Source organism: Anguilla anguilla, chromosome 9 (genome assembly GCF_013347855.1).
Source record: "Anguilla anguilla isolate fAngAng1 chromosome 9, fAngAng1.pri, whole genome shotgun sequence".
Taxonomy (NCBI): Eukaryota; Metazoa; Chordata; class Actinopteri; order Anguilliformes; family Anguillidae; genus Anguilla; species Anguilla anguilla.
Genome location: NC_049209.1, coordinates 23,651,907 through 23,679,639, shown reverse-complemented (window position 1 = coordinate 23,679,639; position 27,733 = coordinate 23,651,907). Strand labels below are relative to the sequence as shown.

The 27,733-nt window shown below is 39.6% G+C and overlaps 3 protein-coding genes and 6 non-coding genes across 12 annotated transcripts; 5 read left to right on the top strand and 4 right to left on the bottom strand.

Moving 5' to 3' along the window:
* Window positions 1–1,498: 1,498 nt before the first annotated feature.
* On the top strand, window positions 1,499–19,293 carry LOC118235939 (cytotoxic and regulatory T-cell molecule). 4 transcript variants are annotated; one of them, XM_035433848.1, is made up of 12 exons: window positions 6,831–7,030; window positions 11,373–11,491; window positions 13,168–13,314; window positions 13,708–13,860; window positions 14,035–14,154; window positions 14,874–15,035; window positions 16,137–16,244; window positions 16,707–16,775; window positions 17,574–17,642; window positions 17,962–18,111; window positions 18,509–18,613; window positions 18,737–19,293. In XM_035433848.1, exons 3-12 carry the CDS (start codon window positions 13,170–13,172, stop codon window positions 18,892–18,894), a joined length of 1,239 nt encoding a protein of 412 aa, XP_035289739.1. In that variant the 5' UTR covers window positions 6,831–7,030; window positions 11,373–11,491; window positions 13,168–13,169; the 3' UTR covers window positions 18,895–19,293. The 4 variants fall into 4 exon arrangements, with proteins under 4 accessions (XP_035289737.1, XP_035289739.1, XP_035289735.1 ...); XM_035433846.1 differs by lacking the exons at window positions 6,831–7,030; window positions 11,373–11,491 and adding an exon at window positions 1,499–1,541; XM_035433844.1 differs by lacking the exons at window positions 6,831–7,030; window positions 11,373–11,491 and adding an exon at window positions 8,888–11,319.
* Window positions 3,121–8,139, bottom strand: LOC118235937 (heat shock cognate 71 kDa protein-like). Its single transcript, XM_035433842.1, has 9 exons — window positions 7,986–8,139; window positions 6,623–6,832; window positions 6,082–6,287; window positions 5,837–5,989; window positions 4,983–5,538; window positions 4,576–4,778; window positions 4,133–4,331; window positions 3,799–4,031; window positions 3,121–3,574 (listed from the first exon to the last, which is right to left on the bottom strand). Exons 2-9 carry the CDS (start codon window positions 6,825–6,827, stop codon window positions 3,377–3,379), a joined length of 1,953 nt encoding a protein of 650 aa, XP_035289733.1. The 5' UTR covers window positions 6,828–6,832; window positions 7,986–8,139; the 3' UTR covers window positions 3,121–3,376.
* On the bottom strand, window positions 4,439–4,536 carry LOC118236834. Its single transcript, XR_004767114.1, has one exon. It is a non-coding gene; the product is annotated as a small nucleolar RNA SNORD14 (small nucleolar RNA).
* Window positions 4,848–4,944, bottom strand: LOC118236838. The gene has a single exon (XR_004767117.1). It is a non-coding gene; the product is annotated as a small nucleolar RNA SNORD14 (small nucleolar RNA).
* Window positions 6,380–6,476, bottom strand: LOC118236792. Its single transcript, XR_004767076.1, has one exon. It is a non-coding gene; the product is annotated as a small nucleolar RNA SNORD14 (small nucleolar RNA).
* Window positions 19,294–21,383: 2,090 nt separating the features above from the next.
* hspa8 (heat shock protein 8) lies at window positions 21,384–27,041 on the top strand. The gene is made up of 9 exons (XM_035433843.1): window positions 21,384–21,537; window positions 23,273–23,486; window positions 23,792–23,997; window positions 24,092–24,244; window positions 24,567–25,122; window positions 25,324–25,526; window positions 25,771–25,969; window positions 26,083–26,315; window positions 26,504–27,041. Exons 2-9 carry the CDS (start codon window positions 23,282–23,284, stop codon window positions 26,696–26,698), a joined length of 1,950 nt encoding a protein of 649 aa, XP_035289734.1. The 5' UTR covers window positions 21,384–21,537; window positions 23,273–23,281; the 3' UTR covers window positions 26,699–27,041.
* On the top strand, window positions 23,604–23,700 carry LOC118236835. The gene has a single exon (XR_004767115.1). It is a non-coding gene; the product is annotated as a small nucleolar RNA SNORD14 (small nucleolar RNA).
* On the top strand, window positions 25,158–25,254 carry LOC118236837. Its single transcript, XR_004767116.1, has one exon. It is a non-coding gene; the product is annotated as a small nucleolar RNA SNORD14 (small nucleolar RNA).
* Window positions 25,566–25,663, top strand: LOC118236833. Its single transcript, XR_004767113.1, has one exon. It is a non-coding gene; the product is annotated as a small nucleolar RNA SNORD14 (small nucleolar RNA).
* Window positions 27,042–27,733: the final 692 nt, after the last annotated feature.

Genomic DNA, 27,733 nt, shown 5'->3' with positions numbered 1-27,733 from the left:
TTAAGACAGTGGTTCTCAGAATCGGTCCTGGCGGCTCCTTGCGTATATTGGCTTTTCTCCATTGGTTTTGATGATTTACAAGAAAAAAAAATAGCCTAATAATTAGAAATTCAATGTACATTATTTTTGTCTTCGTGCACCAGCTGTACAATTGCGTTGTCAAATTTACACGCCTGCAGATCAGTTCTTAAAATACTTGGTAGATTTGTTAATCACCGCTGACGGTGTTAATTTTTATTCGGTAGAAAGTGACTTGCGAACGATCGGTCAGCTAGCGTCACCCAGCAAGTGAACACCACAAACGGCGATGGAGTAGCCTAGCTAGTAGCAGTTACTGGCTCATTAACTGACTGTGGCGAAAACCTACGACGATAACTTGCTCGGTTAACAGCAGGTCTACCAGACAGTTATACGAAAATTAGCCTAGTCAAATCACCAGTAGCCTACACATCTCTGATTGATTGACCATCAATCGATGTTCTTCCCCTGTGGTTCATATTGCTAATGCGTGAGATAACCACGGATAACCTACCTAGCTCACTGGCAAGCTGATATGCTAGCTAAGCATATTCGTTTTGCTGAGAAACATAAATTGAAGATAACTGAACATAATTGTATTTTTAATGTCATACATAAAACGTGATTAGCCTACATGACACAGTACAGTCACGGATGAAAATTAAACTCCGTAAACATTTGATAATATATTTTAAAAGATAACGGCAGACAGTCAGCTAGCCTCAAGTTCATTCAGGTTGATGGGCTTTTCCGCACCGGACTGTCAATCACATTGTAAAAATCACAAGACCGCTTAACTCTATGGTTTTGGCTCCAAATCGACAACATGGCCGCGCCCGCCATTGAGATTCAAAACGTGTTTTAGAGACCCACGGAGAGTAAATGGGTGACGTCACAGTAGCGTTGTCCACATTTTTTTTAATTTTTTTTTTTTTTTTTTAAACATATTTTGTCCATATATCTTTAGCATAGGGCACACTGAACCGAAAGGAAACGAAAGGAAAGGAGATAATGCCGTCCCACAATTCAGCAGCAACATTTAAAGCGACGCACCATTCGGTCGTTCACGAAAACAAACGATCAACATGAGTTGTGTGGTGGTATTATATGCATAGGCTTATATCAGATCATAATCAGCATATTAACCATAACACAGAAGTCTGTCTTTCCAGAAAAAGGGATATGAGACGTTTTTAGCCGGATGATGTTTTTAATTCAACATGTTTGAAACTTAAGAATGATATGTACAGTAGTAGGCTAGATTTGTAGGCCTAACATGTTATGCCTATTTTGCATTAAATTTAACAATTATTTTCATACAATCATACTAATTGGGATTCATGTCGATACATATGAGTGGACAGGAGGGTGAGCGTGAGCAACCATTCTCAACATGACAATCGTTTCACTTTTGTGACTGGTAGCCTGATATTCCTTTTTTTCATTTCAATTCCAGCCTTGGTAATGAAGTAATATTTTTCACCGGATTGTCCACGTTTATATAGCCTGCATGAAACAACAAGGTAAGAACGCACGGGGCGAAGTAGATGCGCTTTTAGTAGTCAATTTTCGGAACACTGTAGTTTCACCACGGCAGACCCACGTCAATAACATTAGCCGTCGCATAATTACGTAGCCTAGTGTAAGTGCAGTCGGATTCTCTTAGGAAAAGACAACCGCGGTGCTAAGTCATTATGAATTCTCCTTCACATCTTTCCTTGACCTCATGACGTTTTCCATCGAGGTCAAGGAAAAGTGGTTAGGAAAAGACATAAGACGTAATTTTTTTGACTATTCGAACGCAGCCGTAGACTAATCTTGCGGGTCAGTGATTAAGCCTGATTGGCAAACTGGAATTTGAGTGGGATGATTGCATTGTTGCAGTCATTGAATAAAAAAAAAAAAAAAAACTCCCTTTACATGTCATGTGGCGATTGTTTTGTTAGACTTTAGTGTAATTGAAGGTAAACCTTCAGCCACAGCAATGGCTCCTGTTAAACAAGCAATTTATAAAATGTCGGATTAGCATTGTTTAATATGGCTATTATTATTATCCAAATCGGGGACCTCTATGAACTACTGGTTTCACTTGCACCTCATTTAGGTAAGCTGTGCCTGGACTTGCAGCCTACTTCTAAACCAGAGGTGCAGCGAGCGTCGTATCCGTTTCTAGCTTTGATTTTAACTTGGGGCCGTAATAGATTCCTCCTAAAATGTATGCCCTCTGACATTTGGCAAAATGTTTTAAGCGCACAAATGACAGATGAAGTTATTGTGTCCCCTGTAGGAAACGTTTTACTGTGATCTAATTAGGAGTGAACTGGTGTTGCTGTATAAAGCCAATCGGCTCGTTTAACCTGGGTGATTGGTAAAATCATACACTGGCCCTCCAGGACCGGCATTGCCCGACCAACTCGTCCCCTATCGGTTACGATCTCTAAAATTCTACAGGTGAACCTGAATCTTTCGGATTTAAATTCATCGGGGTTATAATGCAAAAATGTTGATAAATGCGTGTATATATTTTGTCAGAACTAGCAAATTGTAGACTAGGCTGTGGAGCGGCTCTTCCAAAGCACTGTTCCAGTGCAAGAATGAGCCCCAGTGTGGCATCAGATGCAGACCAAAGCATATTTATAGGATATTCTGCAGTTTGTGGTTTAAAGCAAGAAAATGTACAAGTAGCTTTTAGTGATGTACCTACAGTTTGTTTAGATTAATATTACCAAATTCAAGAAATTATCCAAATGTTTATAGTTGGAATACTCTTCTCTGGACCATGTAACCTGAGACTGCTACTCTCAATGTAAACCGTACAGCATGAGTTCTACTATATACATTGTACTATAGCCTCTAGAAACATTGTTGCTGTACAAGCTGATTTAGCTACTTTAATATTGTCTGGCTTTAGACCCAAATGGCCCATATCTACCAATGTGAAGCTGGATGACATTCATACTTTCGTAAATACCTAATACATCCTTTCATACATGAACTACCTAATTTGAAAAAGAGTACATGAATTGAATCATCAAAAAAGATAATTAGAACTGCATATGTGCAAATGTGCCCTCTATTACAATGTGAGTGGAAATTAGACTCAAAACGCATACACTATTAAATAAAGCAAGTTCAACATTTAAGTTTTTTTTTTTTTTTTTTTTTTAATACACTGGAACTCCTGACTTGGAGAGCTCACACCATACTACACTGCAGTGTCTACAGTGGGCATGTTCAAGTATTGAGAACAAAGCAGCTATATTCTGTTTCAATAAATAATGATCAGCCAATGTCCAGCTTTGGCGTACAATTTGGGCCCCTGCACATTAGCACATTTGTTGCCACATCAACATTATCTTTAATCGACTTCCTCAATAGTTGGCCCTGAGGAACCACCACCAGTGGGAGCACCCCCCGCTCCTGGGAACCCTCCAGGCATTCCACCTGGCATTCCCCCTGGCATACCCCCAGCACTCTGGTACAACTTGGTGATGATGGGGTTGCACACCTTCTCCAGCTCCTGCTGTTGATGCTCAAACTCTTCCTTCTCCGCAGTCTGACAGAGACACAAAATTACAGTCAATTTCAATGAATTACTGTGTAAATCATAATACATATGTTCAGGGGCGCCTTGCATGATTTTAATTTTTACACAACTGGATCTGCCAAAATATTTGGGTTAGGCAACACCTATTTCTATCCATTTACAATGAATGCTTCAAATAGGAAGACGAACTAGCAAGGCTTAAGACTACTGGTGGAATGCAAATGTGCCCACACCTGATTCTTGTCCAGCCAGCTGATGATCTCATTGCACTTGTCCAAGATCTTTTGTTTGTCCTCTTCACTAATCTTGCCCTGCAACTTCTCATCCTCCACGGTGGATTTCATGTTGAATGCGTAGGACTCCAGAGAATTTTTGGAGGACACCTTATCGCGCTGCACATCATCCTCAGCCTTGTACTTCTCAGCCTCCTGGACCATGCGCTCAATGTCCTCCTTGCTGAGACGACCTGTTTGCATTCAACATTCAGATTGAGGAATTCCAACACTCACGGCATGTAGTCAAGGTAAGCATATACTTTTAACCCCCCTGTAAAATTCCCCCCTGTACCTTTGTCATTGGTGATTGTGATCTTGTTCTCCTTGCCAGTGCTCTTGTCAACCGCAGAGACATTCATGATGCCATTGGCGTCAATGTCAAAGGTGACTTCGATCTGCGGAACACCACGGGGTGCTGGGGGAATGCCTGTCAGCTCAAACTTGCCCAGCAAGTTGTTGTCCTTTGTCATGGCTCTTTCACCTTCATAGACCTGTGTAAAAATCACTAGTTAATAACTTGACATAATCCCCCATTATTTGACAACCATTTTCACTGACACAAGATGACATGATCAATAGGTCAGCTCTGCCTTAATGCTCGCTCAGACATCCAAGGAAGGTAACTTGGGCCATCTTTGGTCTTTCAACCTCTGGTGGAAACTACGAATGACTTAGGAATCAACTTCATCACAGCGAACAATCAGGAAAACACCACAATCCCATTCAAACTCTCACCTGGATGAGCACACCGGGTTGGTTGTCTGAGTAGGTCGTGAAGGTCTGGGTCTGTTTTGTGGGAATGGTTGTGTTGCGCTTTATCAGAACGGTCATGACGCCACCAGCTGTCTCAATACCCAGAGACAGAGGGGTGACATCAAGCAGCAGCAGATCTTGAACGTTCTCAGACTTGTCACCAGACAGGATAGCAGCCTGGACCGCTGTCAATAAGGAAAAGGGGCATCACTCACACTGAAAATAAGAGTTCAGCTCCATATATTACTGTGGTCTCGCTCAGACATCCAAGGAAGGTACTTGGGCCATCTCTGGTCTTTCAACCTCTGGTGGAAACTACGAATGACTTAGGAATCAACTTCATCACAGCAAGAGTATATGACAGTTAACAAACTGATATTGAGCATTACCTGCACCATAAGCGACAGCTTCATCAGGGTTGATGCTCTTGTTGAGCTCCTTGCCATTGAAGAAATCTTGAAGCAGTTTCTGGATCTTGGGGATTCGCGTAGAGCCGCCGACCAGGACAATGTCGTGGATCTGGGCTTTGTCCAACTTGGCATCACGGAGAGACTTCTCGACCGGATCCAAGGTGCCACGGAACAGGTCAGCGTTCAGCTCCTCAAAACGAGCCCTGGTAATGGAGGTGTAGAAGTCGATGCCCTCGTACAAGGAGTCAATTTCGATACTGGCCTGGGTGCTGGAGGACAGGGTGCGCTTGGCTCTCTCACAGGCGGTGCGGAGACGGCGGACAGCTCTCTTGTTGTCGCTGATGTCCTTCTTGTACTTGCGCTTGAACTCGGCAATGAAGTGGTTGACCATGCGATTATCGAAGTCTTCACCACCCAGATGAGTGTCTCCAGCCGTCGACTTCACTTCAAAGATTCCATCCTCGATGGTCAGGATGGAGACATCAAACGTGCCACCACCGAGATCAAAAATAAGGACGTTGCGTTCTGAACCAACCTGGAAAATTAAGGGGTTTTAGCTTTTTTTCCCCATAAATAAGACATCCACCACACATTCATGGAAAGTACATATATAATCTTTAGTCATTATATTTCTTGAGAAAGCACAGGACTGAACATTTATGCATGCATGTAAAAACATGTAATTCCAGGTTTTACCCAAATAACCTATAACCAGTAACAAACGATTTTTGCATCTAACAATTTCTGTTATACTTCTCAATTTTATTCACTTATCCACATTACTTTCTGAAACTTCCATCAAGTTTTATATGGAAGTAAAATGAAAGTCTTACCTTCTTGTCCAATCCATAAGCAATAGCAGCAGCAGTTGGTTCATTGATGATTCGCAAAACATTTAGACCTGAAATTGTACCGGCGTCCTTGGTAGCTTGCCGCTGGGAATCATTGAAGTAAGCTGGTACCGTCACAACAGCGTTTGTAACAGCCTGAATTAAGGAGAATTAACAATGATGCACAATTAAAAAAGCAAGACCTTCAAAACATCTCACTTCAAACTCAGGCACTGAACAAAACTTACCTTTCCTAGATAGGCTTCCGCAATTTCTTTCATCTTGACCAGCACCATGGATGAGATCTCCTCAGGGTAGAAGGTTTTGGTCTCCCCTTTGTATTCAACTTCCACTTTAGGACGACTGTTGTCATTGACAACGTTGAACGGCCAATGCTTCATGTCAGACTGCACAACAGAATCTTCAAACCTTCTGCCAATTAGACGTTTGGCATCTGTTAAGAACAGTCCAATATAAAAAACTCTATGTTAAGATGGTGACCTGCACTAGATTTCAATCTGGCTTAACAAGCTTACTAATGGCTGCTCACTCAGACATCCAAGGAAGGTACTTGGGCCGTCTTTGGTTTTTCAACCTCTGGTGGAAACTACGAATGACTTAGGAATCAACTTCATCACTGTGAGCCACAAAGTACTTTAAAGATCATATACCCAACAAGAAACTTGGTGGAAATCACATGATTTTTTGAGGGCAACATAAGTTACAAAAAAACATGGGTATGTAGCAATGTACAGCAATTAAAGACCTTATACTGTATTTAAAACTTACCAAACACTGTGTTGGTGGGGTTCATTGCAACCTGATTCTTTGCAGCGTCTCCAATCAGTCGCTCACTATCGGTGAATGCTACATAGCTGGGTGTGGTCCTGTTTCCCTGATCGTTGGCAATGATCTCAACTTTGCCATGCTGGAAGACACCTACGCAGGAGTAGGTTGTCCCCAGATCAATACCAACTGCCGTTCCCTTGGACATGGTTCCTGTGCCGAGAGGGACAGTCAAATACGCATTAAGCATAACAGTCCTGTAGGGGGCAGCAATGACTATTCAGATACTGCACCGTGCAATTCACGCCGAGTTGCTAAGCAATCCTGTTAACGCTTCTTTTAAAAATTTTCAGCTCAGGTTTCAATTTACCGATAAAAACACAACTCAACGCGTCCAAACCAACACCTGAGGTGACTATGATGTTATTTTATTACATTAAAACGATTATTAATAAAGCAAAGCTGCTTTACAAGTAAATTAAATTAATTATGCGTTCTGCTTTTAGATAAATGAAACACTATTGTTATAGCATATTCAATCGCAGCTTGCTAAGGTCAAACAATTCCAGCTTACATTTTTAAATGCAATGGGGAAATGGAGGCTGCAGTCCCTTGGAGGATGCTCGCCTCGCTCAGGCCAACACGTGATTATCACATTGCAACCACACTGTGCTTCCAAGGACATTTCCTTTTATCGGACAGTGCATTGCGTCACTTGCTCGTATTCATTAAACTATTTTTAAATAGATGTTGGTGTAAAGAATAGCCACGTCTACATTCAAAACGTTAGATCAATATGTAATCTGTTAAATACACGATTATAAAAATATAGGCGACATATGTAGGCCTGTTTGTATCGTTGCCAACAAAATGCGGACATTCTTACAAAAAATATTTAATTTTATTGATTTTAAGATTTCATGTTAATATGGCTCCCACGCTTCTGTGCTGAATGTGACGAGGCACCTAACGCGATTAAATATGATCATCCCTTGCCATCTGCTACCAAGCACATGCTACCACCCTCCCCCACTCGTATCTCTGAAGGACAAAGCATGAATTCTACTGCAGTGGGAGACCGGCATCTGCGGCCATTCGCCGGTAACCAAGAGCGGTCGTGTAGTAATCCAGCTGCTTCGCCGAGCAAATTCATGTCAGTTTACGAAAATGACCGTGGCGGGATTGAACTAAACCAACAAAGAAAACAGTACGTAAAATATAAGATGACGATTTTAACGTGCGTGCAAATGCGACATACAAATTGATATAGCCATTTATACAAAACCTGATCACATGTACTTCCATTCAATGTAAATTAATTTGCTTCGGCTTACTAAAGTGCACATTACATTTAAATCAACGTTACCTGTTTTCTGATGGATGGACTCTTGTTAACAAAGAGCTGCCCGCAGTCTCCGCCTAGCACGCAATGAGAAGAGCCTGAACCTGAGATGTAGAGATGTTCAGTTACCCTTTCCGTATCACTGTACGATCTCAAGAACCAATCGGCTTTCTCCCAGTCAAGAGAAAAGCCTTTCTCTGTGCAGTTACAACGTCGGATTGGAGCATCATTAATTTATTTATATCACTCAACAATATTCAGCCTCTGATTGGTTCAGTCACACGGACGCTGTTTTATTCTACATAAAATCCTCGAAAAGAGGACAGGGTAGAGCAATCAGTGGTGTGGAGAGATTAGTGACTGAAATAACACGGAAATGTTCTAGTTCTTTCTGTAGCTAATCGGTTTGGTGTACTACGTCACCTCACACAGTTAACAGTAAAATATGAACACGATAGCGTGCTATTATATGGCAAGTGTAAGTTTAATAGCTAACTGCTATTTTATTTTGCCTAGCCTACTATTTTAGTTGGTGATGCAGTTTCATTTAATTTGTAACATAAATGGCCCCACTAGATGGCGATAAGTACTACAAGAGTTGCATTTTGAAGTAGTCTCGTGTAGGGGTGATGATTCGGCTGTTAGCCTAGCCTGTTAATTTCAGTGAGGTTCGTATGTTCATTTTCAGCAGGACAGACATACCCTATTTTCAGCTCTGAATTTAGTCCCGTATATTTGCGTCATAAGCACTCGAACATTCTAAAGGGATGAAACTGAAGTGGATTTTCCCTACAGTTACGTACGACATCAAACTAGCAACAGGATACCGTTGATATGGGCTACACGAACTAGAATCTTCTGCACAATTCCAAAGCTTTACATAAAGGTGCATTATTTTAAGCTGGTTAGTGATTTTTATTTTTTAGTTGTATCATGACGTTATATCATCAACAAACTTACAGTTTACGCGACACCTTTAATACCTTATGCAATTTGACACCCTGAACATGTCTGGTTATTGGTGGTCTTTGTGACAACGGATGCCCTTTTTTGGCTAGCGATTTTCAACACCCACACTAGCTACAGTAGCCTATGCAGTAGGCTATGCAGTACTTCACGTAGGTGTGTGCGTGGGCATAGCTTCCTTAAAATAGGAATCCAAATGACCAAGGAAATTTGAGTTTGAAATGCCAGTGGGTTGAACTTTCTGTAAACTGTCGGTTAATGCAAAACATTGAGCATGACTTACCAACGTTTTAACATTGTCTTATTTTTATTTTATTTTGGAAAGGCACAATATTTTATCTTTGTTTGCTGAATATCTTTACAACACATAGGCTATACCAACAGCAATTTTAGAACTAATTAAACTGGGTCCCTTATCAAATTCCAAGGCTCATGCAGGATAATTTATCCTGTTTAGAATATGTAGTAGACCTACAGGAAATAATGCTCGGGGTTCTATGCTTTGCTTTTCTTAGCAATGAGTAATCTGTGTAAACTCTGGATGAGTTCTGTATGAGATTAGGCCTACTTCATTGTACATTTTCTGAATCACCAAGCAAAAATTGAGTTTTTCTGGCTCACATTTGTGGAATACAAAAGGGAAATTTTATTTGTAACAGTAAGTGATGACACTGTACAGTGCATTCCATGAAATTCTTCTGAAAGCTAAATTTTATCCAAATGATACAAGTGGACGTTACTAGAGACACCCCACCTTGGATTGCTTCTGCCCGCGGTAGCTAAAAGTTCCGGATTGATAGTTATTGTATGAAATGGGTTTGTTTGAGTGATTAGGCTACTGAAAGAAACACTCCCATACTAGTTTTGGTAATGGCTGGAACAGGGATAACATGGGATGAAAGAAATCTGTTTGACTTGACGTATACATTCTCTTTGTTTGAAAAGAAAAGATTTGGCTACATTCCATGATTCGTGTATTAGCTCATAGAACACAAGAGAAATTGGAGTTAAGAATGAAGCCAAACGATACCAATTTGGCATTTAAAATCTACTTTATTAATCAGATTCATACTTATTGTTATAATCCCAGAGGGCAATTGAGATGCAGCATTAAGATGAAATACAGTACAAAAACATAAAAGAATCAACTGACAGTATGATATGAAACACGCAGAAAAAACATACACCCCTACCTCATATAAATAGCTTAGTGCCTACCACGGTTTCCTGATTTCAATTTGTTTAATACACCCATGGCTGAAGGAACAAGATCATTTCTGTATCAGTTAGTCTTAATATTTGGCAGCCAAAAGCGCTGAAGGATAGAGGGAAAAAAATTCAAAATGCAGTGGATGGTTCAAGTCTAGAGGGGTGGCCTGAGACTTTCGCATGGCCTTTCTGTCAAACAGCTCCAACAGAAGCTTCTGTTTTACTCCAATTATCTTTCTGTACTGATCAACAGTATGGTTAGGTAAATTCCTATGTATGACATTCAAATTAGCACACCAACGTATATTGAGACTTAAAACGGACTCAGTAAAAGACTTATAAACCATCATCATCAGGGTCGTGTCAATATTAAAAGATCTGAGCTTCCTTAAGCAAAATAAATGCTGTCTTTTGCAATGCATCAGTATTTACATTAAAGGACAACTTACAATCAGTAATAGTGCCCAGACCTTTGTAACTCTTTTTACACTGTCTACTTCTTGGCCCTTAATTATTTTTTGAGTAGTGGCACAGGGTTTGTATCTAAAACCAATGGTCATATTTTTAGTTTTTAAAACATTAAGCTGTAGAAAGGCATCATCACACCACTGTAGAAAGTCATCCATTACAGGCCCATGACAGGTGTCCTTATCACCAAACAGACTAACAACAGTGGAGTCATCAGCAAATTACCTTATTTTATCTTCACGCTGGCTACGGGATATAGTGGAATTTGCTGACATCTAGACACCTAATCTTATGTCAAGTGCAGTAAAATAATTCATCCTTCAAATGAATACATTTTATTTGACAATAACAAAAATCACCACAACTGATTTGTTAAAAACTTAATTGGACTATTTATTAATCTGTCAAATTAATGAACTAATCAATACAGTGATTCAATGTTGGTTTATTTGGTGAGAAATTAAACAGCTAAAAATGGACCCATATGTATGTAAGACTAAAACAATTCCAATCTATTCATAGCAAAAAGCAAAATTCTTTGAACCTGAATTGAACTTTTTCTTCTGGAAAACCCATAGACTATGTGTGAAGTGATGTCATGGAGAATTGAATAAAGTCTCTGAAACAGGAAGCGTCTTTGGTAGTTCGCTTCTGCCTGACGGTGTGATGATGTTACTGCAGCTACAGATTTGCTTTCTAGTCCTTGTTGTAAGGGGTGAGTAGAGCCTTTTTTTCATGCAACAAACCTTTTATTCAAACATATTTCAGATCCTGGTGATGGAAAAAAGCTTGGTTTCCACACCAGCAGATGCTGCATGGTGAAAGCTTATGATGATCGTACGATAACTGTTGGTGACTGCAATGAAATGGACTCCATAATATTGCTGGTTGGTTATTCTTCAGTTGTGTACATACTGTGCTGTTCTTTCTGACAACGACCTGATCACCAACATTTACATTTAGATTGCATGTACATAAAAGTACAGTTTACCTATGAGGCATGCAATCATTGTGTACTGTAGACCTTAAGTTTTAATGTGACAAAGGATTCTGCACCAGTTTTTAAATGTTTGTCAGTGAAGGTGGTGGAAGTGAAAAGAATGGTGGTGGATTTGGAAAATGGAGGGGGGGGGGGGAAGTCTGGGGAACCACTGGTCTAAAGAATTTCCCTATCAAATTTCATATAAAATTATGTTGTATAATGTGTATTCGATAGCTGCCCAAGACACTCATCTTGGTAAAGTCTAACTCATTACAGTTACCATTGCCTAAAGCTAAAAAATTATTGAACAGTGCTTATTTCATTAACACAATATGTTCTTCCAATCATTTCTACATTTACATTTAGATTACACTTATGGTTTGTAGTGTGTATAGCTGTGTGGTGTAGCAGTCTTTACTGTGGGCATCATCTGCATAGTTCAGTGGCTGCCATTTATTTTAGATTTTCAAGCTGCATATACCAAAGTGTAACATAATATCCTGGGCACTATAACTCGCACTTTATTGACAGTGTCTAAAAACATTGTTTATAGGTGTGCTTTTTAAAATGACACATTTGCATGGAAAATAGGAACTACAGATTATATATAATGGTGTTCAGAAACAATTTGTAGAGGAGCTGCTGTTTTCAGAGCCAAAACCCATATGCTAATTCTTTTGTATGCATCACATTCAACATATTACTAATGGTATGTGGTCTGATGTGTCCCACACAAAGTGTGAGAAAATTGTGCAACCTTATTGCTGAAAAATATTCCAAGCCCACCTAGCAGTGGGTGTCAGTTTCCCCCGTTGCACCAATGTTCAAAGCATGAACAAAACAGCAAAGCAAAGTAAAGGAAAGCAAATCAAAGGCAAAAAAGAGAGAATGTTCCTCAGAATGCAAAATCAAATATGGTTATGCTTCTCCATTTGAGCCCTTGCGTTTACTTTCAAGTTGTTCATGTGAGGAGCTTCTCTCTACACCACACGGTTTCCTGTTGCAGTTGAGGCTGCAGTGAAATGTGTAGCAGCAGACGTGTGACAAATATTTTGATAGCAGAGCCCCCCCATCTCTCCTCACACTCCCACCCCCAGACCTGTGTGACACTATCAGTCGGAACTTCTGCTGTTTTCCACTTTCCATTACAGCCCCTGTGGCCACACAGCCAGTGGGCAGAGCTATGATTCAGAGCTCTGTGGCAAAGGCTTTAGCACCCCACCTCTGCTAGCCTGCACCCCACACTGCCCAGTTATCGCTACTGTTCTTTACATATCCGCCCCCGCCCCCCCCCCCCCCCCCCACCCCCCCCCCCAGCACACACACACACTTTATTTAGCTTCCCACAGAAATATGGTAGACTGCAGATTGTTTCAGGTGTTTTAAATGTTAATTAATAAACCATTTCAGTTATCATACTTTTTGTTATGCTCAATGGGGCAGTCAGTTAACACTTATGGTGCTGACTGGGTGATGTGCTGCCTGTGAGGCAAACAGCTGTGAATGTTATTGTCCAGTTAGAGATAAAATCTTTTTTTAATGTCACCTTGGTAAATAGTTGTCTTACCTTCCACCTTTTAGGCATGGCGACGGCTTTGAAAACAGAAAACATAACTGTGATGGAGGGGGACACACTAATACTCAGGTGTTCAATTCATGTTGCCAATGTCACACATTTAGAATGGAAAAATCCTAATGGGTTTGTGATATTCTTCAACAGCCATAAAGGTGAGCATGAAATTACTATACATCTCTTATCTGTGTGGATTTCTGTTTGTCCATGTGAACAGTTTTTGACCCCAAGTCCCCTAATGTGAAAAGGTTCTTTTACATGCCATACTTAATTTTTATTTTGCTGTATTTTATTCTGTTTACTCGATCCTTTTGGCTATGCTTCCTTCGTTTTGTGGAAAATGAATGTGTAGTCCCAACATTTGGGAATTTAATATATGACATAAGGATAGCTACATCTGGCAACCTTGTAGTATACACAGCATTTGCCGAATCGATTTAGGAAACAATGTCCTCTCATATGTCAGTTAAGATGATTTACTGGCCTAGATATTCTGTACTGCTATTTCAGTATGTTTTCTAAGTGGATGGTTTCTTCTTAATTTTCAGCCCTTCGGAACAAACGCTACAGGCTTGTCACCTTTTCCCACTCAGAATATACAATTAGCATGGCGAATGTCAATTTTAAAGATGGAGGCCATTACACATGCTTACAATACACCCAGCCAGTCATAACAAAGCGATTCAAAGTGACAGTTGTAGGTAAGAATCATTTTTCATTTCATGGAGTCCATTTTTTTTCTTAGAATTTATTGTTGGAATACATTGGAAAATGTATTTATGCTTAACCAGTTGTTAAACATTGTTTCTTGTGTGAAAGTATCAGGCAGAACTAGGAGAGCTAAACCCTGAAAAATGATATCTGTGACTCCCAAGGTTTCCCTAAACTGGAGATGACTGAGCATGAAGACAGGACCGCAATCAAATGTTCAGCTGAGGCAAACTCTTCTCCTCCCAGAATATCTTGGCGATTTGAAAGTGGGTTACAGCTTGATGGTGAGTGCTCAATAAACGCTCTCTAATGCAGAGTAAAAGATTTCACCATGGCCATTTTATTCTAAAATACATCTCAATTATATCATTGAATGCTATGTCATATCATTGAAAGAGCTTCTTCCATACTTCATATATGAGTAATGCTGACAAACTTGGTGGATAGTGACCAAACCTATGAGAAATGGTTGACATTTCCAATATTTCAATTGTACTTAAAATATTCAAACTATTAGCAACAAAAAAAATAAAAAACATAACTTTTTATGTTTGTCTTGGGGGGGGGAGGGGGGGGGGGGGGAGTGAAAATTAAGTTTTACAATATTGTGTAATATTCTTGTTAATGCTGTAATTGGAGAATGGACAAAATGAATACACAAAAAACAGAGATGGGGTGGTTACCTGGAAAGGTCAAAGATATACAAATAGAGATATGAGGCAACAGAACAATAAACACCCTTAGTGAATCCCCTACAACTCCTGCCAGTTCTCACCAAAAATAACTGAACCGAAAGTCTGTATTTCCCCAGTGAATCTCAGGAAGGCAGAGTAACAGATCTAACTGAGTTAATCAACTGACTTAATGAAGTATTCTTGGCAATGTAGTTGTAGCTGTTATTATTGCTGTTGCTCTAGTTTTGATTTTCACATACCAAATAAAATCTATGGACTTGTGAATGACAGATTGACAAATGTATTTATTTTTCATTTTTATGGTTTAGCTCCCCACGCCCAGTACCAGTGTGGTGTAAATCCTGACAAATGCTCATCGGTGGACATAATCCTAGTCCAAGCTCTCAAGAGGAGGGTTACTGTGAAGTGTATTATTCACCACCAAGCCTTGAACTCCCATCTGATGAACTTCATATCTATTACAAAAGATTGTAAGTGTGTTTTTTTCAAAGGATTCCCTGCTTGCACCATTAGTTTTGTGACTGTGCTAGATATTATTTCAGTACATAATATTAGTGAAGTTTAGAAGGAAGCTTTGGTGGTTTGCTGAGGGTATAAAATTCTGAGAATGCAGAGAATTTTGTGGTCAGATGTAACAAGAAAGTCCAACTTGTGATTTCACTGATTTCACTGATTTCAAAATGCTGATTTGCTATTGGCCTTTTTCACGACTGAAAACATCACATATTGATTGATAACTATGTGGTAACCTACACATATTTTTAAAAATAGCATCAATAAAAAAACTAAATTGAAAGAAATGTACAAGTCTAACCAAACCAATCATCAAACCTTTATATTGGTTCTAGCAAGATTCAAATAATTCCCTTAAGACAATGAGAGTTTAGTTTGAATGGTTCAGCAGGAACTCTCATACCCCTCTCCCATGTCCACCCCCAGTAACATTTCGCCAACATCAAAGAGAAGTCACAATATTTACAATAAATCTGCTGACTGCCGTTCTTCTGCAAACTGGTCACTTTGAGGAACAGGAAGTGAAAGCATGTGGCTTCGTGGCCTGAGTGCATGGGGGAAAACACAATCCATTACGTACCCTTCGGTATTTTCCCCTCAAGTCACAACTTCTTAATATGGACACTCTGACAACAGTCCGAAGGGGGACATTTTGACATCTTGTGATCTCTTCTCTGTTCAGAGTGTAGAAAAGTGATAATTACGGTGAAAATGCATAGCAATGCACAAAGAGTAAGTGTTTGAGCTACTGCTCCAGGGACATTTTGTGGTACTTGCAGTCACCATTACCGTTCAGATATCCTACTGTTCAGCAAATTACAATACTTCCCATAACAACAGTCTCTGCCTAAAGATTTTGGTCTGGTTCTTTCTCATAGACATTTTATATCTAATGTCATTTTGTTAGATTGTGCAGGATTACAGCACTTTATGATGATTAACTGTACGTTACCTTCAGAGACAGAAGCATTCATAGCTTCATGTGATATTACAGATGTTCAAATTTACAAATGAGTCATGTGAACTGTAATTTCAAATAAAGCCCATGTTTGTCACAGCTACAGAAGAACAATTCTCATCTGCAACAGTAGGATATTGGTCCAGTACAGCTGATACAACAGAGCAAGCAACACAATCAACCATCGACCCTCACTCTGGCACTGACAGTGAGTAGATGCATTTCCTGTGCACAGACACCATCTGTTATAACCACAAATGTATATTTCTTGGATTTCTTTAAACCCTGAATATTTAAGCTGTCCTTTAATTTCTGGGAAATTTGTTTTTAAAGGCCATTTCAGTACGTATGTCCATGTTTGTTTGATCACTTGGTGGAGAAAATATAGGCATATTTTGGGGAATTTATCAAACGAAAGGGTCAATAATGCTTCTTTATGTATTTTCAGATTTCAAATAAAATTTACTCATTTTAGATCAAAGTAAAATCTCAACTGTATTTTTAGTTTTAAGTAATGCACATCACCAGACTGGATTGGGTTTAAATTCATAAGATGAAATGCTTCCTGGTGGTGGAAGTGCACCCCTGTAGTTTGTTCTGAAATGAAAAAATAGACATATCTGAATTAAACTGCGCAAAAACATACTTCAGTACTCAATATTTTTTACAGGTAACCCCACAGTAGCAGTGACCACCATATCAGCATTAACAAACACCAGCACCAACTCCAGTTTTGGAGGTAAGCGTTGACTTTGTCTTTCAAACACTGTCTTTTTCCTTTGGTACAGAGAATTTGAGTTAAAACAGCTATTTTCTGAAATTGAGATTCCATTATCATTCATGTGGTACATTTACTACTGCAGAGAATAAATAATCACAGTTTTGAAAGGTCATTTCAGTACTTATGTTCATGTGAAAGAGAAGACCACTGCTCACACTGTCAGGTGCACAAATGCAGCAAACCACAAGAAAGTTTCTGTATGAATTTTAAACATGAAACCAGGCCATTAGGCCATTTTTAAAGTAAGGTGCACAGAACACTCAGGTTTACTGACATTGGTGAATGTATACAATTCAAACAACATTGTAATGTATTTTTCCCTCTGGTGCATGAAATGTGTGAAATTACACCTCAAATGAATGTTTTTATTTTTTACGAAATGTGTGCTAACAAGGCAATATAGAGTTAATTTTAAACTATGGTTTGTTTTATCACTTGGTGGGGGAAATATAGGCATATTTTGGAGAATTCATCAAACGAAAGGGTCAATAATGCCTGTTTATGTATTTTCACATTTCAAATAAAATTTCCTCATTTTAGATCAAAGTAAAATCTCAACTGTATTTTTAGTTGTTGTGTCTTTTGCTGTAATTAATGCACACCACCAGACTCTATTGGATTCATTTAAATTCATAAGATAAAAGGCCTCCTGGTGGTGGAAGTGCACCCCTGCAATTTGTTCTGAAACAAAAAATAGACCAAGCTGAACTAAACTGAGAACCAGAACACATACTTCAGTACACAATGTCTTTACAGGTAATACTACAGCAGCAGTGACCACCATATCAGCATTAACAAACACCAGCACCAACTCCAGTGTTGGAGGTAAGCGCTGTCTCGGTCTTTCAAAAACTGTCCTTTTCCTTTGTACAGAGAATTTGAGTTAAAACAGTTATTTTCTGAAATTGAGATTCCATTATCATTGATGTGGTACATTTACCACTGTAGAGAAAAAACAATTACAAATGCCTCTAATATAAATGCACTTATTTTGGTTTGCATGTCAATAACATTTCAACAATTGATCAACAACCACTCCACATACAAACTGTACGTTGCTCAGATGTACTCATGGACCTTTGTAAAAACTAAGAGTTGTAACAAGTGCTTGGCTAGAGAATAACAGCAACATTATCACCTTCAGAGCCTCAAAATGAATGGGACCAGAGAGATAGCGAGAGACAGAGTGCCCCAGTACTCATTTTCCTTGTGACTTGTCTCATCCTTGGCCTGCTGGTGGTGGTCATTTTCTTCTTGATCAAGCTGCGAAAAGCTCACGTGATCTGGAAGTTAGGTGAGCAAGTGCAAACATCGGACTCTGGGAACAGCTGTTCCATCTTTTACTGGGCTTTAACATTCATTCAGACTCCAGGGATAGGCATTAAATACAAACCCACTAGTTTCTTAAAATGACACGTCTTATGATCAGCATATGTTTCTTAGCTACATAAAACTGAACCCCCACAAAACTATGTTAGTTCTGAAATCAATATACCAGGTAAATATATATCAAAATCAATATGTATGCATTATATTCAATATTTTAGTAATCAATACTTTTACTATTTAGTTCTCTTGTTTTGTATAATAATAATAATAATAATAATAATAATAATGATAATAATAATAGATTTTATTATCCTTGTTATTTATTATGAGTATTTTAATTGTTGTTATTTTTCTCATTCCAGAAAATGAAAATTCTGAACAATCACTGGAGAGTAGCAAATCAAAATCAAGCCATGAAGAAAAGCAGTCTCAAGAAAGAAAGCTCGGGACTAGTGTAATTAACCCAGGTAAATGTCTGAATTTGACAGCTTAAAAATACTGCCAATTACAAAATCATGCTCAGCAAGCACTGAAGATACTACAGCACCCTTAAAATGACTGCAACGTTTTGTTTCTCTCTTCTCTTGCAGGATATCAAAATACCAACTTTACAAGATACATAGCTGAGGAAGCTCCTGCTGAGGCAGCAACTAATGTTCAGAATGGAGAGTCCGCTGATATTCAGAGGGACAGCCGAAACCCGTGTGTAGTGACCACTTGCACTCAGATAAAGGAGACAGAACTGTAGGAGCTACCACCAGACACTGTACAAGGATGTGATTGGTGGTTTTACTGTACTTTCTCACATGGACTGAGTAAATTATCAGCAGATTTGCACTGGGCACCAACAAGCTATCATCTGGCAGTCAAAGTTTTTTTTTTTCTTTGCATGGAGCAAAATAAAAAACAAACAAAACAAAACAAAACAACAAAAAAAAACAAACAAAAAAAAAACATGAAGACTGCTGACAAGTTCCTGGAGGAATAGAAGCAATAAGCTCCTGTTAGCCAACCTCTCTTTAAGGAATCATGCCAATGATTCTGTCTGTATGCAATTTTGTTTTGCATTTGTATTTGTGTGAATGTTTTATAGCAATTATTTATTTATTTTACTGTTTATCGATTTATTAAATGCATCTTATTTTAACTTCGTAATTAGTTCCTTGCATGCATTTAAGTGAATTTGCATGTGAGTCTCCACTAATGAAATTGTGTTTTATCCAGTTTCTTCACTGCTGATTTGAGAATATGGCCATAGAGGTGTAGGCCTTTTCCCTTAATTAGAATTAAGATTATAAAGTAGAGAGTCCTAGAACTCCACCATCTCTGTCAGATATGTTACACCATAAACAGTCCTAATCCATCAGATGCTTTGCCATACAGTATGCAGTTCAAGGATGCAAAGAGCTGCATTTTGTGTCCTACACTCAAATTGATCTCTGGGCATTGATCGCTGGTCATTTGAGGCTAAAAAGCATGGTACACCTTGTTCATTGAAATTAGTATTTGTCTTGACATAGTATTTAGTTGGTATTCAGATAAAATATAAATTACTCAATTTCCCATCACCATATAGCCTACCTTATATTTAAATACTTTTTAAAGATGATCACAGGAATGTTTAAAGGGGTCGCTTACCACAACATAATTCAAACAACAAACACCAGACATTTATTAAATGCATGTTTTTTGGTATTTTCTTCAGAAATAAATAAGTTCCAGTTCAAAGATTTGTCCCAGATGGTTCCTGACATTAGTCTCTGCTTCTCCAGCAAATGGTGGCAGAGTGATGAAGCTAACCACGATAAGCAGCTACAAAGACGTAAATCCTTTATATTTCCCGCCATTTTATTACCTCTTAGGTTCAAAGGATTCCGTTTTACCCTTATATTAAAGATGCACAAACCTTAGTGCTTCAGTATTAATGTTTAAGTACAGCATGCTTATGGTATGTTCTAAGTGCACATACTTTCCCTCTGGCATACAATGTAAGCGAAGTGACAAATAGGCTGTTTGCCCCTAATAATATTCAAGTCATTTGTCGGTGTTCTTATGTGTATAGAGGGTTAAGGGTGTGCTTTGGAATGTAGGGTAAATCTATTGAACAGTATACAGTACATTGGGTAAATCGTAATTCTTCCGTCTTCGGTTGGCTTTAAGCACTCCTCTTGACAGATACCACCACCTACTGTAACGGAGTGGTCATTGTAGTTAGAGATTTCCTCCTCATAGCAGATTAATTAATTTAATTTCAAAATGAATTTTCGCAGTTCCTAACACCCAGAACAGAGCCAAATTGATTATAGGCCTACTACGCCTCACTGTACAGTAAGTCAACACACGTTCAATTGTTTCTGGTCCCAAACAAGGGACAATTCCCTGTTTCCCTATACCGAATAACGACTGATTCCTTCTATCACTTACGCAACATTTAAAAACATTTAACATTTTTAATCTTCATCCAGAATCCTAATTGGAACCGGGAGGTCAGAGCAAATTGTCCCAATCCTTGCATCGCTGCAACTGGCTCTGGGTAAATACTGGATTAAGTTTAGGCTACTTTAAAGTCATTTTACTAGCCTATGAGACATAATGGTTAGCCCCATCCAGACTGAAGCCCTCTACTCAATCCCAGCCCGTGCACCCATGCGAGTTACAGGTGTAAACACTGGTGTAACTCTATTTTTTTAGTCTCTGTTGTAACTGCGAAGCACTGAAATCTGATACACGATCCTACACAGTTATGTTGCGAAGACGGCTACACTAGCGGTGTCTGCGACGCCGTATTCCCGGTCCCTGGTGTCGCAGCTTTTATTAAAAGACGTTTTTAAAATAGCCTACATTTCTGTTTCACCATGTAACAATGACTGCACTTTGTATATACCCCCACCCCGGTTTCAGGGCACCACAATGCTTGTGACACAGTAGGCTAGCTAACGTTTTATGTTAACGAAAGTAGTCATGTCGTGTAATTTGTCGCATATAACTTCATATTATTTTGTCCAACACTTCTCGTCCATCCCACTCTTCTTTCAGTGTGTATAATTGACGCCTTTTATTCCATTGCTTTTACCTCCCTTCCATAATTTTGGATTTAATCTGACATTTGACAGCGCCGCTAAACCATAAAGAAAGCGAAATACAACCGGGCGGGAACTGCCTGGATCAATGCAATCAGCGACAAGTATCTTTTATGTAATGACCTCTGCATTTGCGTTTGCTTGTCAGTTACAGCCCTGGCACGTGATTGGCTATGGATTGTACTATATATATGTTCTCGAACGTTCTACGGTCCTTTCTCTTTAAATAGGCAAGGCAAAGGAAACGGCTCCATTGTACGGTGCCACAAATCATCAATATCGTATCTTGTCTTCGACAGCAGTTATTTTAAGTGAGTATAATAACTGAAATTCACAGTACGTTATGAAGACATTTTTAATTATTTCAGGAATACTACGATGAAGGATTGCTAGTTAGCTAACTAATATCGGGTCGATTGTCTGCAGTCAGTTGGGTAGACTAATTGTAAAGTTACAATTAGACAGTTGCCTAATGTTGTATCTTTGTATACTTTGTACCGGTAATGTTAAGTGACTCAACCCGAGTAAGACCCCGTGGACTGTGGTCGCCAACGATAGCCAGCCAAGCTAGCTAACATTAACGTAAGCTGCCTAAGTTGTGTCCCGGTAAAACGAACATTTAAATCGATTTTAGCTTGGTGGTGGACTGAATCTGCACGTTGAAGGTGTAGCCAGTTAACGTTAGACCTGCCACACGTTACCCAACAAGCTGGCGTGACTGCTGTAAATTGGCGTTTTAGCAAGTCGCTTAAAGCAAATTTCTACCTTGCCAACTGTCGATGTTTGAAGGTGACACCGACTAAACCAGTATCCGCAGTAGCACGACAAGATAAAATAACGTAGGGTGGCTGTATGGTCACCTTCTATTATTAGGTCAGTTTCTTAACTAACCGACGTGTCCATAGAAAGTGTTGCTACGAACGGATTGTTGAGAAGTTTCCAGAACGTGACGTTACGCAATCCCATCTGACTTTGGGAGGCTTGCGAAATCGAGTCATGCAACTAACGTTAGTTTCTGTAGAATGTTCTAGCGAAGTGGTGGTAGGATACTTTCGCGCCTTGGGCAAATTTTTTCTCGCGCAGGGAAATGTAGTTAAGCAAAGATAGAGCTGAAGGGGTGTAGGCGATCAAATAGGCGAGAATCGGTTACCAAAAACCATCGACGAATTTGCGTAGTTAACCTTGCGGGGAATTTAAATAGTAGTGTGGGCAAAATGGAGATTTGGAGCACAGACAGTGTAAATGCTAGCGAGACGGTACATTTCTCACCAAAAACTAGTTTCTACTTCGCTTCAGTTCAAAGTCATTTACAGGGTCTTGGCTAAATTAGTTGTTAATCCTGTTTTGATAGCAGTTCAATGAGGCAACAGAAACCTGGCTAACAATTTATGGGGTTTAAATGTTAACATCTTGGCTGTATTATCAACACCCTGCAGAGAAGTATTCACGTTTTTCCTGGAAACAATTCAAGCTACGTTTGAAGTTTAGATGTTTATTACTGCGTCAGGTTTAATTAATGAAAAAGACTAAAAGAAGGCAATACAGCGCCCGGTGGCAGTGATCTTTAATGCATACTATAAATATCATTAAAGTATATTGCCCAGCCCGAAATTGTTTTAACATTAAAACCTCTGGTGTTGCAATACTTTTCATTGGTGTTTAAATGCTTTCCAGATTTGGCTACATTAGCCAGTTTTGTACATGGAAAACATTTAAGAATGTCACTTAAAAATGGTTTCTGAGCTGTTCAGGAAGGAGGTCCATGCCAGCAGAATGAATTAGAAGATGCACAATTCTGTAATCCATTCTGAAATAGGTATCAGTGTCATTGTTACAAAATTTGAATATCAGTATCATCTGGGTAGTTTAATTGTTTGTTTAGCTGGGTGTTGAGTGCATTATGTAAACTTAATTTAGATGTTCAACTTAGCCCAAGTAGTATGTTAAAGTTTCAAAATTCAATGTATTTAATTGTTTGTGTCATTTGTCATCTTCCTTTTATGGATGTTCTGATGCAGACACATTTTATCCCCCACTTTCCTTCAGGTAGGCAATATGTCAAAGGGACCAGCAGTTGGTATTGATCTGGGGACAACCTACTCCTGCGTAGGTGTCTTCCAGCATGGCAAAGTTGAGATCATTGCCAACGATCAGGGAAACAGGACCACACCCAGCTATGTAGCTTTCACCGATACTGAGCGGCTGATTGGAGACGCTGCAAAGAATCAGGTTGCAATGAACCCCACCAACACAGTGTTTGGTAAGTTTTAAATACAGTATAAGGTCTTTAATTTCTGTAAATTACTGCTTACTCCCGTTTTTTGTGATTTCCACGAAGTTTCTTGTTGGGTATATGATCTTTAAAGTACTTTGTGGCTCACTGTGATGAAGTTGATTCCTAAGTCATTCGTAGTTTCCACCAGAGGTTGAAAGACCAAAGATGGCCCAAGTACCTTCCTTGGATGTCTGAGTGAGCAGCCATTAGTAAGCTTGTGAACCCAGATTGAAATCAAGTGCAGGACACCATCTTAATGGAGATTTTATTTGTTGAACTGTTTTTGACAGATGCCAAGCGTCTAATTGGCAGAAGGTTTGAAGATTCTGTTGTGCAGTCTGACATGAAACATTGGCCATTTAATGTTGTCAATGATGGCGGTCGTCCAAAAGTGGAAGTTGAATATAAAGCAGAGAAGAAAACCTTCTTTCCTGAGGAGATCTCATCCATGGTGCTGGTCAAGATGAAAGAAATTGCGGAAGCCTATCTAGGAAAGGTAAGTTTTGTTCAGTGCCTGAGTTTGAAGTGAGATGTTTTGAAGGACCTGCTGTTGTAATTGTGCATCATTATGTTAATTCTCCTTATTTCAGACTGTTACAAACGCTGTTGTGACGGTACCAGCTTACTTCAATGATTCCCAGCGACAAGCTACCAAGGACGCCGGTACAATTTCAGGTCTAAATGTTCTGCGAATCATCAATGAACCAACTGCTGCTGCTATTGCTTATGGATTGGACAAGAAGGTAAGACTTACATTTTACTTCCATATGAAGGTAGATGGAAGTTTCAGAAAGTAAAATAGATAAATGAATAAAATGAAGAAGAACAGAAATTGTTTGATGTAAAAATTGTGTGTAATTGGGGTGGGGTAGTATGTAGAACTGGTTGATCATTTGGGTAAAACTAGGAATTACATGTTTTTACATGCATACATAAATGTTCACTGGAGTTTATTCATAAGTCCTGTGATTTCAACAAGACATCAGATGACCAGAGATTATCTAAGTGCGTTCCATGGATGTCCAATTATGATGGAAAAAAACTTTAAACCCCTTAATTTTCCAGGTTGGTGCAGAACGCAACGTCCTTATTTTTGATCTCGGTGGTGGCACGTTTGATGTCTCCATCCTGACCATCGAGGATGGAATCTTTGAAGTGAAGTCGACGGCTGGAGACACTCATCTGGGTGGTGAAGACTTCGATAATCGCATGGTCAACCACTTCATTGCCGAGTTCAAGCGCAAGTACAAGAAGGACATCAGCGACAACAAGAGAGCTGTCCGCCGTCTCCGCACCGCCTGTGAGAGAGCCAAGCGCACCCTGTCCTCCAGCACCCAGGCCAGTATCGAAATTGACTCCTTGTACGAGGGCATCGACTTCTACACCTCCATTACCAGGGCTCGTTTTGAGGAGCTGAACGCTGACCTGTTCCGTGGCACCTTGGATCCGGTCGAGAAGTCTCTCCGTGATGCCAAGATGGACAAAGCCCAGGTCCACGACATTGTCCTGGTGGGCGGCTCTACGCGAATCCCCAAGATCCAGAAACTGCTGCAAGATTTCTTCAATGGCAAGGAGCTCAACAAGAGCATCAACCCTGATGAAGCTGTCGCTTATGGTGCAGGTAATGCTCAATATCAGTTTAACTGTCATATACTCTTGCTGTGATGAAGTTGATTCCTAAGTCATTCGTAGTTTCCACCAGAGGTTGAAAGACCAGAGATGGCCCAAGTACCTTCCTTGGATGTCTGAGCGAGACCACAGTAATATATGGAGCTGAACTCTTATTTTCAGTGTGAGTGATGCCCCTTTTCCTTATTGACAGCGGTCCAGGCTGCTATCCTGTCTGGTGACAAGTCTGAGAACGTTCAAGATCTGCTGCTGCTTGATGTCACCCCTCTGTCTCTGGGTATTGAGACAGCTGGTGGTGTCATGACCGTTCTGATAAAGCGCAACACAACCATTCCCACAAAACAGACCCAGACCTTCACGACCTACTCAGACAACCAACCCGGTGTGCTCATCCAGGTGAGAGTTTGAATGGGATTGTGGTGTTTTCCTGATTGTTCGCTGTGATGAAGTTGATTCCTAAGTCATTCGTAGTTTCCACCAGAGGTTGAAAGACCAAAGATGGCCCAAGTTACCTTCCTTGGATGTCTGAGCGAGCATTAAGGCAGAGCTGACCTATTGATCATGTCATCTTGTGTCAGTGAAAATGGTTGTCAAATAATGGGGGATTATGTCAAGTTATTAACTAGTTATTTTTATACAGGTCTATGAAGGTGAAAGAGCCATGACAAAGGACAACAACTTGCTGGGCAAGTTTGAGCTGACAGGCATTCCCCCAGCACCCCGTGGTGTTCCCCAGATCGAAGTCACCTTTGACATTGACGCCAATGGCATCATGAATGTCTCTGCGGTTGACAAGAGCACTGGCAAGGAGAACAAGATCACAATCACCAATGACAAAGGTAAAATGCTATAATAAATAATGTAAGCAAGCAATTCGTTGATCTCTGATCTACTTTTAGCATGGTGTGTGTGAATTGTCTGATCAGTCTGCCTACATTTAATTGAAATCCAGGCCGTCTCAGCAAGGAGGATATTGAGCGCATGGTCCAGGAGGCAGAGAAGTACAAGGCTGAGGATGATGTGCAGCGCGATAAGGTGTCCTCCAAAAATGCACTGGAGTCCTATGCCTTCAACATGAAATCCACTGTTGAGGATGAGAAACTTCAGGGTAAGATCAGTGATGAGGACAAGCAGAAGATCCTGGACAAGTGCAATGAAGTAATTGGCTGGCTGGACAAGAACCAGGTATGATGTGGCCTGTTTTTGGGAAGTCTTAAACTGTTAAGTTTGTTAGAATAGTTTGCAGTAATGGCTTAAAACTGGACATGGAGTTGTTTGGACATTGACTCCACTTGCATGACTTGTTTAGTTGTTGCTTTCCCCTGAAATTGCAGTACTTCAACCTATGAATTTTATTTTCCTATTTGAAATAGACTGCTGAAAAGGATGAGTACGAGCATCAACAGAAGGAGCTGGAGAAGGTGTGCAACCCCATCATCACAAAGCTGTACCAGAGTGCTGGGGGTATGCCAGGGGGAATGCCAGAAGGGATGCCTGGTGGCTTCCCAGGGGCTGGCGCTGCACCTGGTGGTGGATCCTCTGGACCAACCATTGAGGAAGTCGACTAAACCATTCCCTGTCAGGCAGCTACCTCTTTCTCCTGAGCAATGTTTACTGTGGCTTATTTCTACTTTGTGCAATTTGAAGGATTCACTCACTGAGTCTTTATCACCGAATTCCAATTCAAGTATTTTGGTTAGTGTCTGCTTTAAATCTCTGCCACAGTGCCAGTTAAAACAGGATACCAGGGATCAAAAAAGTTAACTGCTTTTTATCACACAAAACTGCGTTTGTTTTGTTTTTCAACTACATAAAGCAGCAGTTTTTTCATTGTTTTTATAAGGATTTTCAGTCTCCACTGTTGCTGCCTTGAAAATGCCTGTTCAAAATAAAATGTGACTTCCTTTCTCATTTGTGCCTTTTTTTGAAAATCAAAAATATTTAACCTTCTGGGATAACATCTGTGCTCAGCAAATGTTTTGAAATAAATTGCTGAGGAAAAGTAACTCTGGATAAGCTTAACGGAATCATTTTTGTGGTATATCATTTAGAGCCTGTACTCATGGTTTCAGTATTTTAAGATGGTGTACATTGAAGCCTTGGAAACTAAATGGTGTGAAACCATTGTGGAAGTACTGCATGGATACTTTTTTTATTGCTACATTCTACTCAGCATCTCAAAAAAAAAAAAAAAAAAATCTCAAGATTTTAACTTGTGATATTTGCTGTACAAATGTCAGGTAAAAAAACGAGTATGGCCTCTGCCATATATGCAAGAGTGGCCAACTAAAAAAAAAAAAAAAAAAAAACCCTGGCCATTTGAATAATCACCAAAAAGGTTTGTTCAAATTCTGAATCTTGTGATTTTTCTGATGGTAAATATTAGTTGATGCTTTGCTTGCTGGTTTTTCAGTGCTTACTGAAGATGTACCATCTTTAAAAAAAGGTCAACTAGGTAGTTATAGGTTCTAAATCAATCCTTAATGGTGAATGGCATGACCTAAGCTGGTTAGCTACATATTTGCAAGGCAGAAGTAAACGTAAGTGAATGGTTCTCTGTTTACCACATTAGTAGTAATGTGTTAAGTGAACAATTATAATGG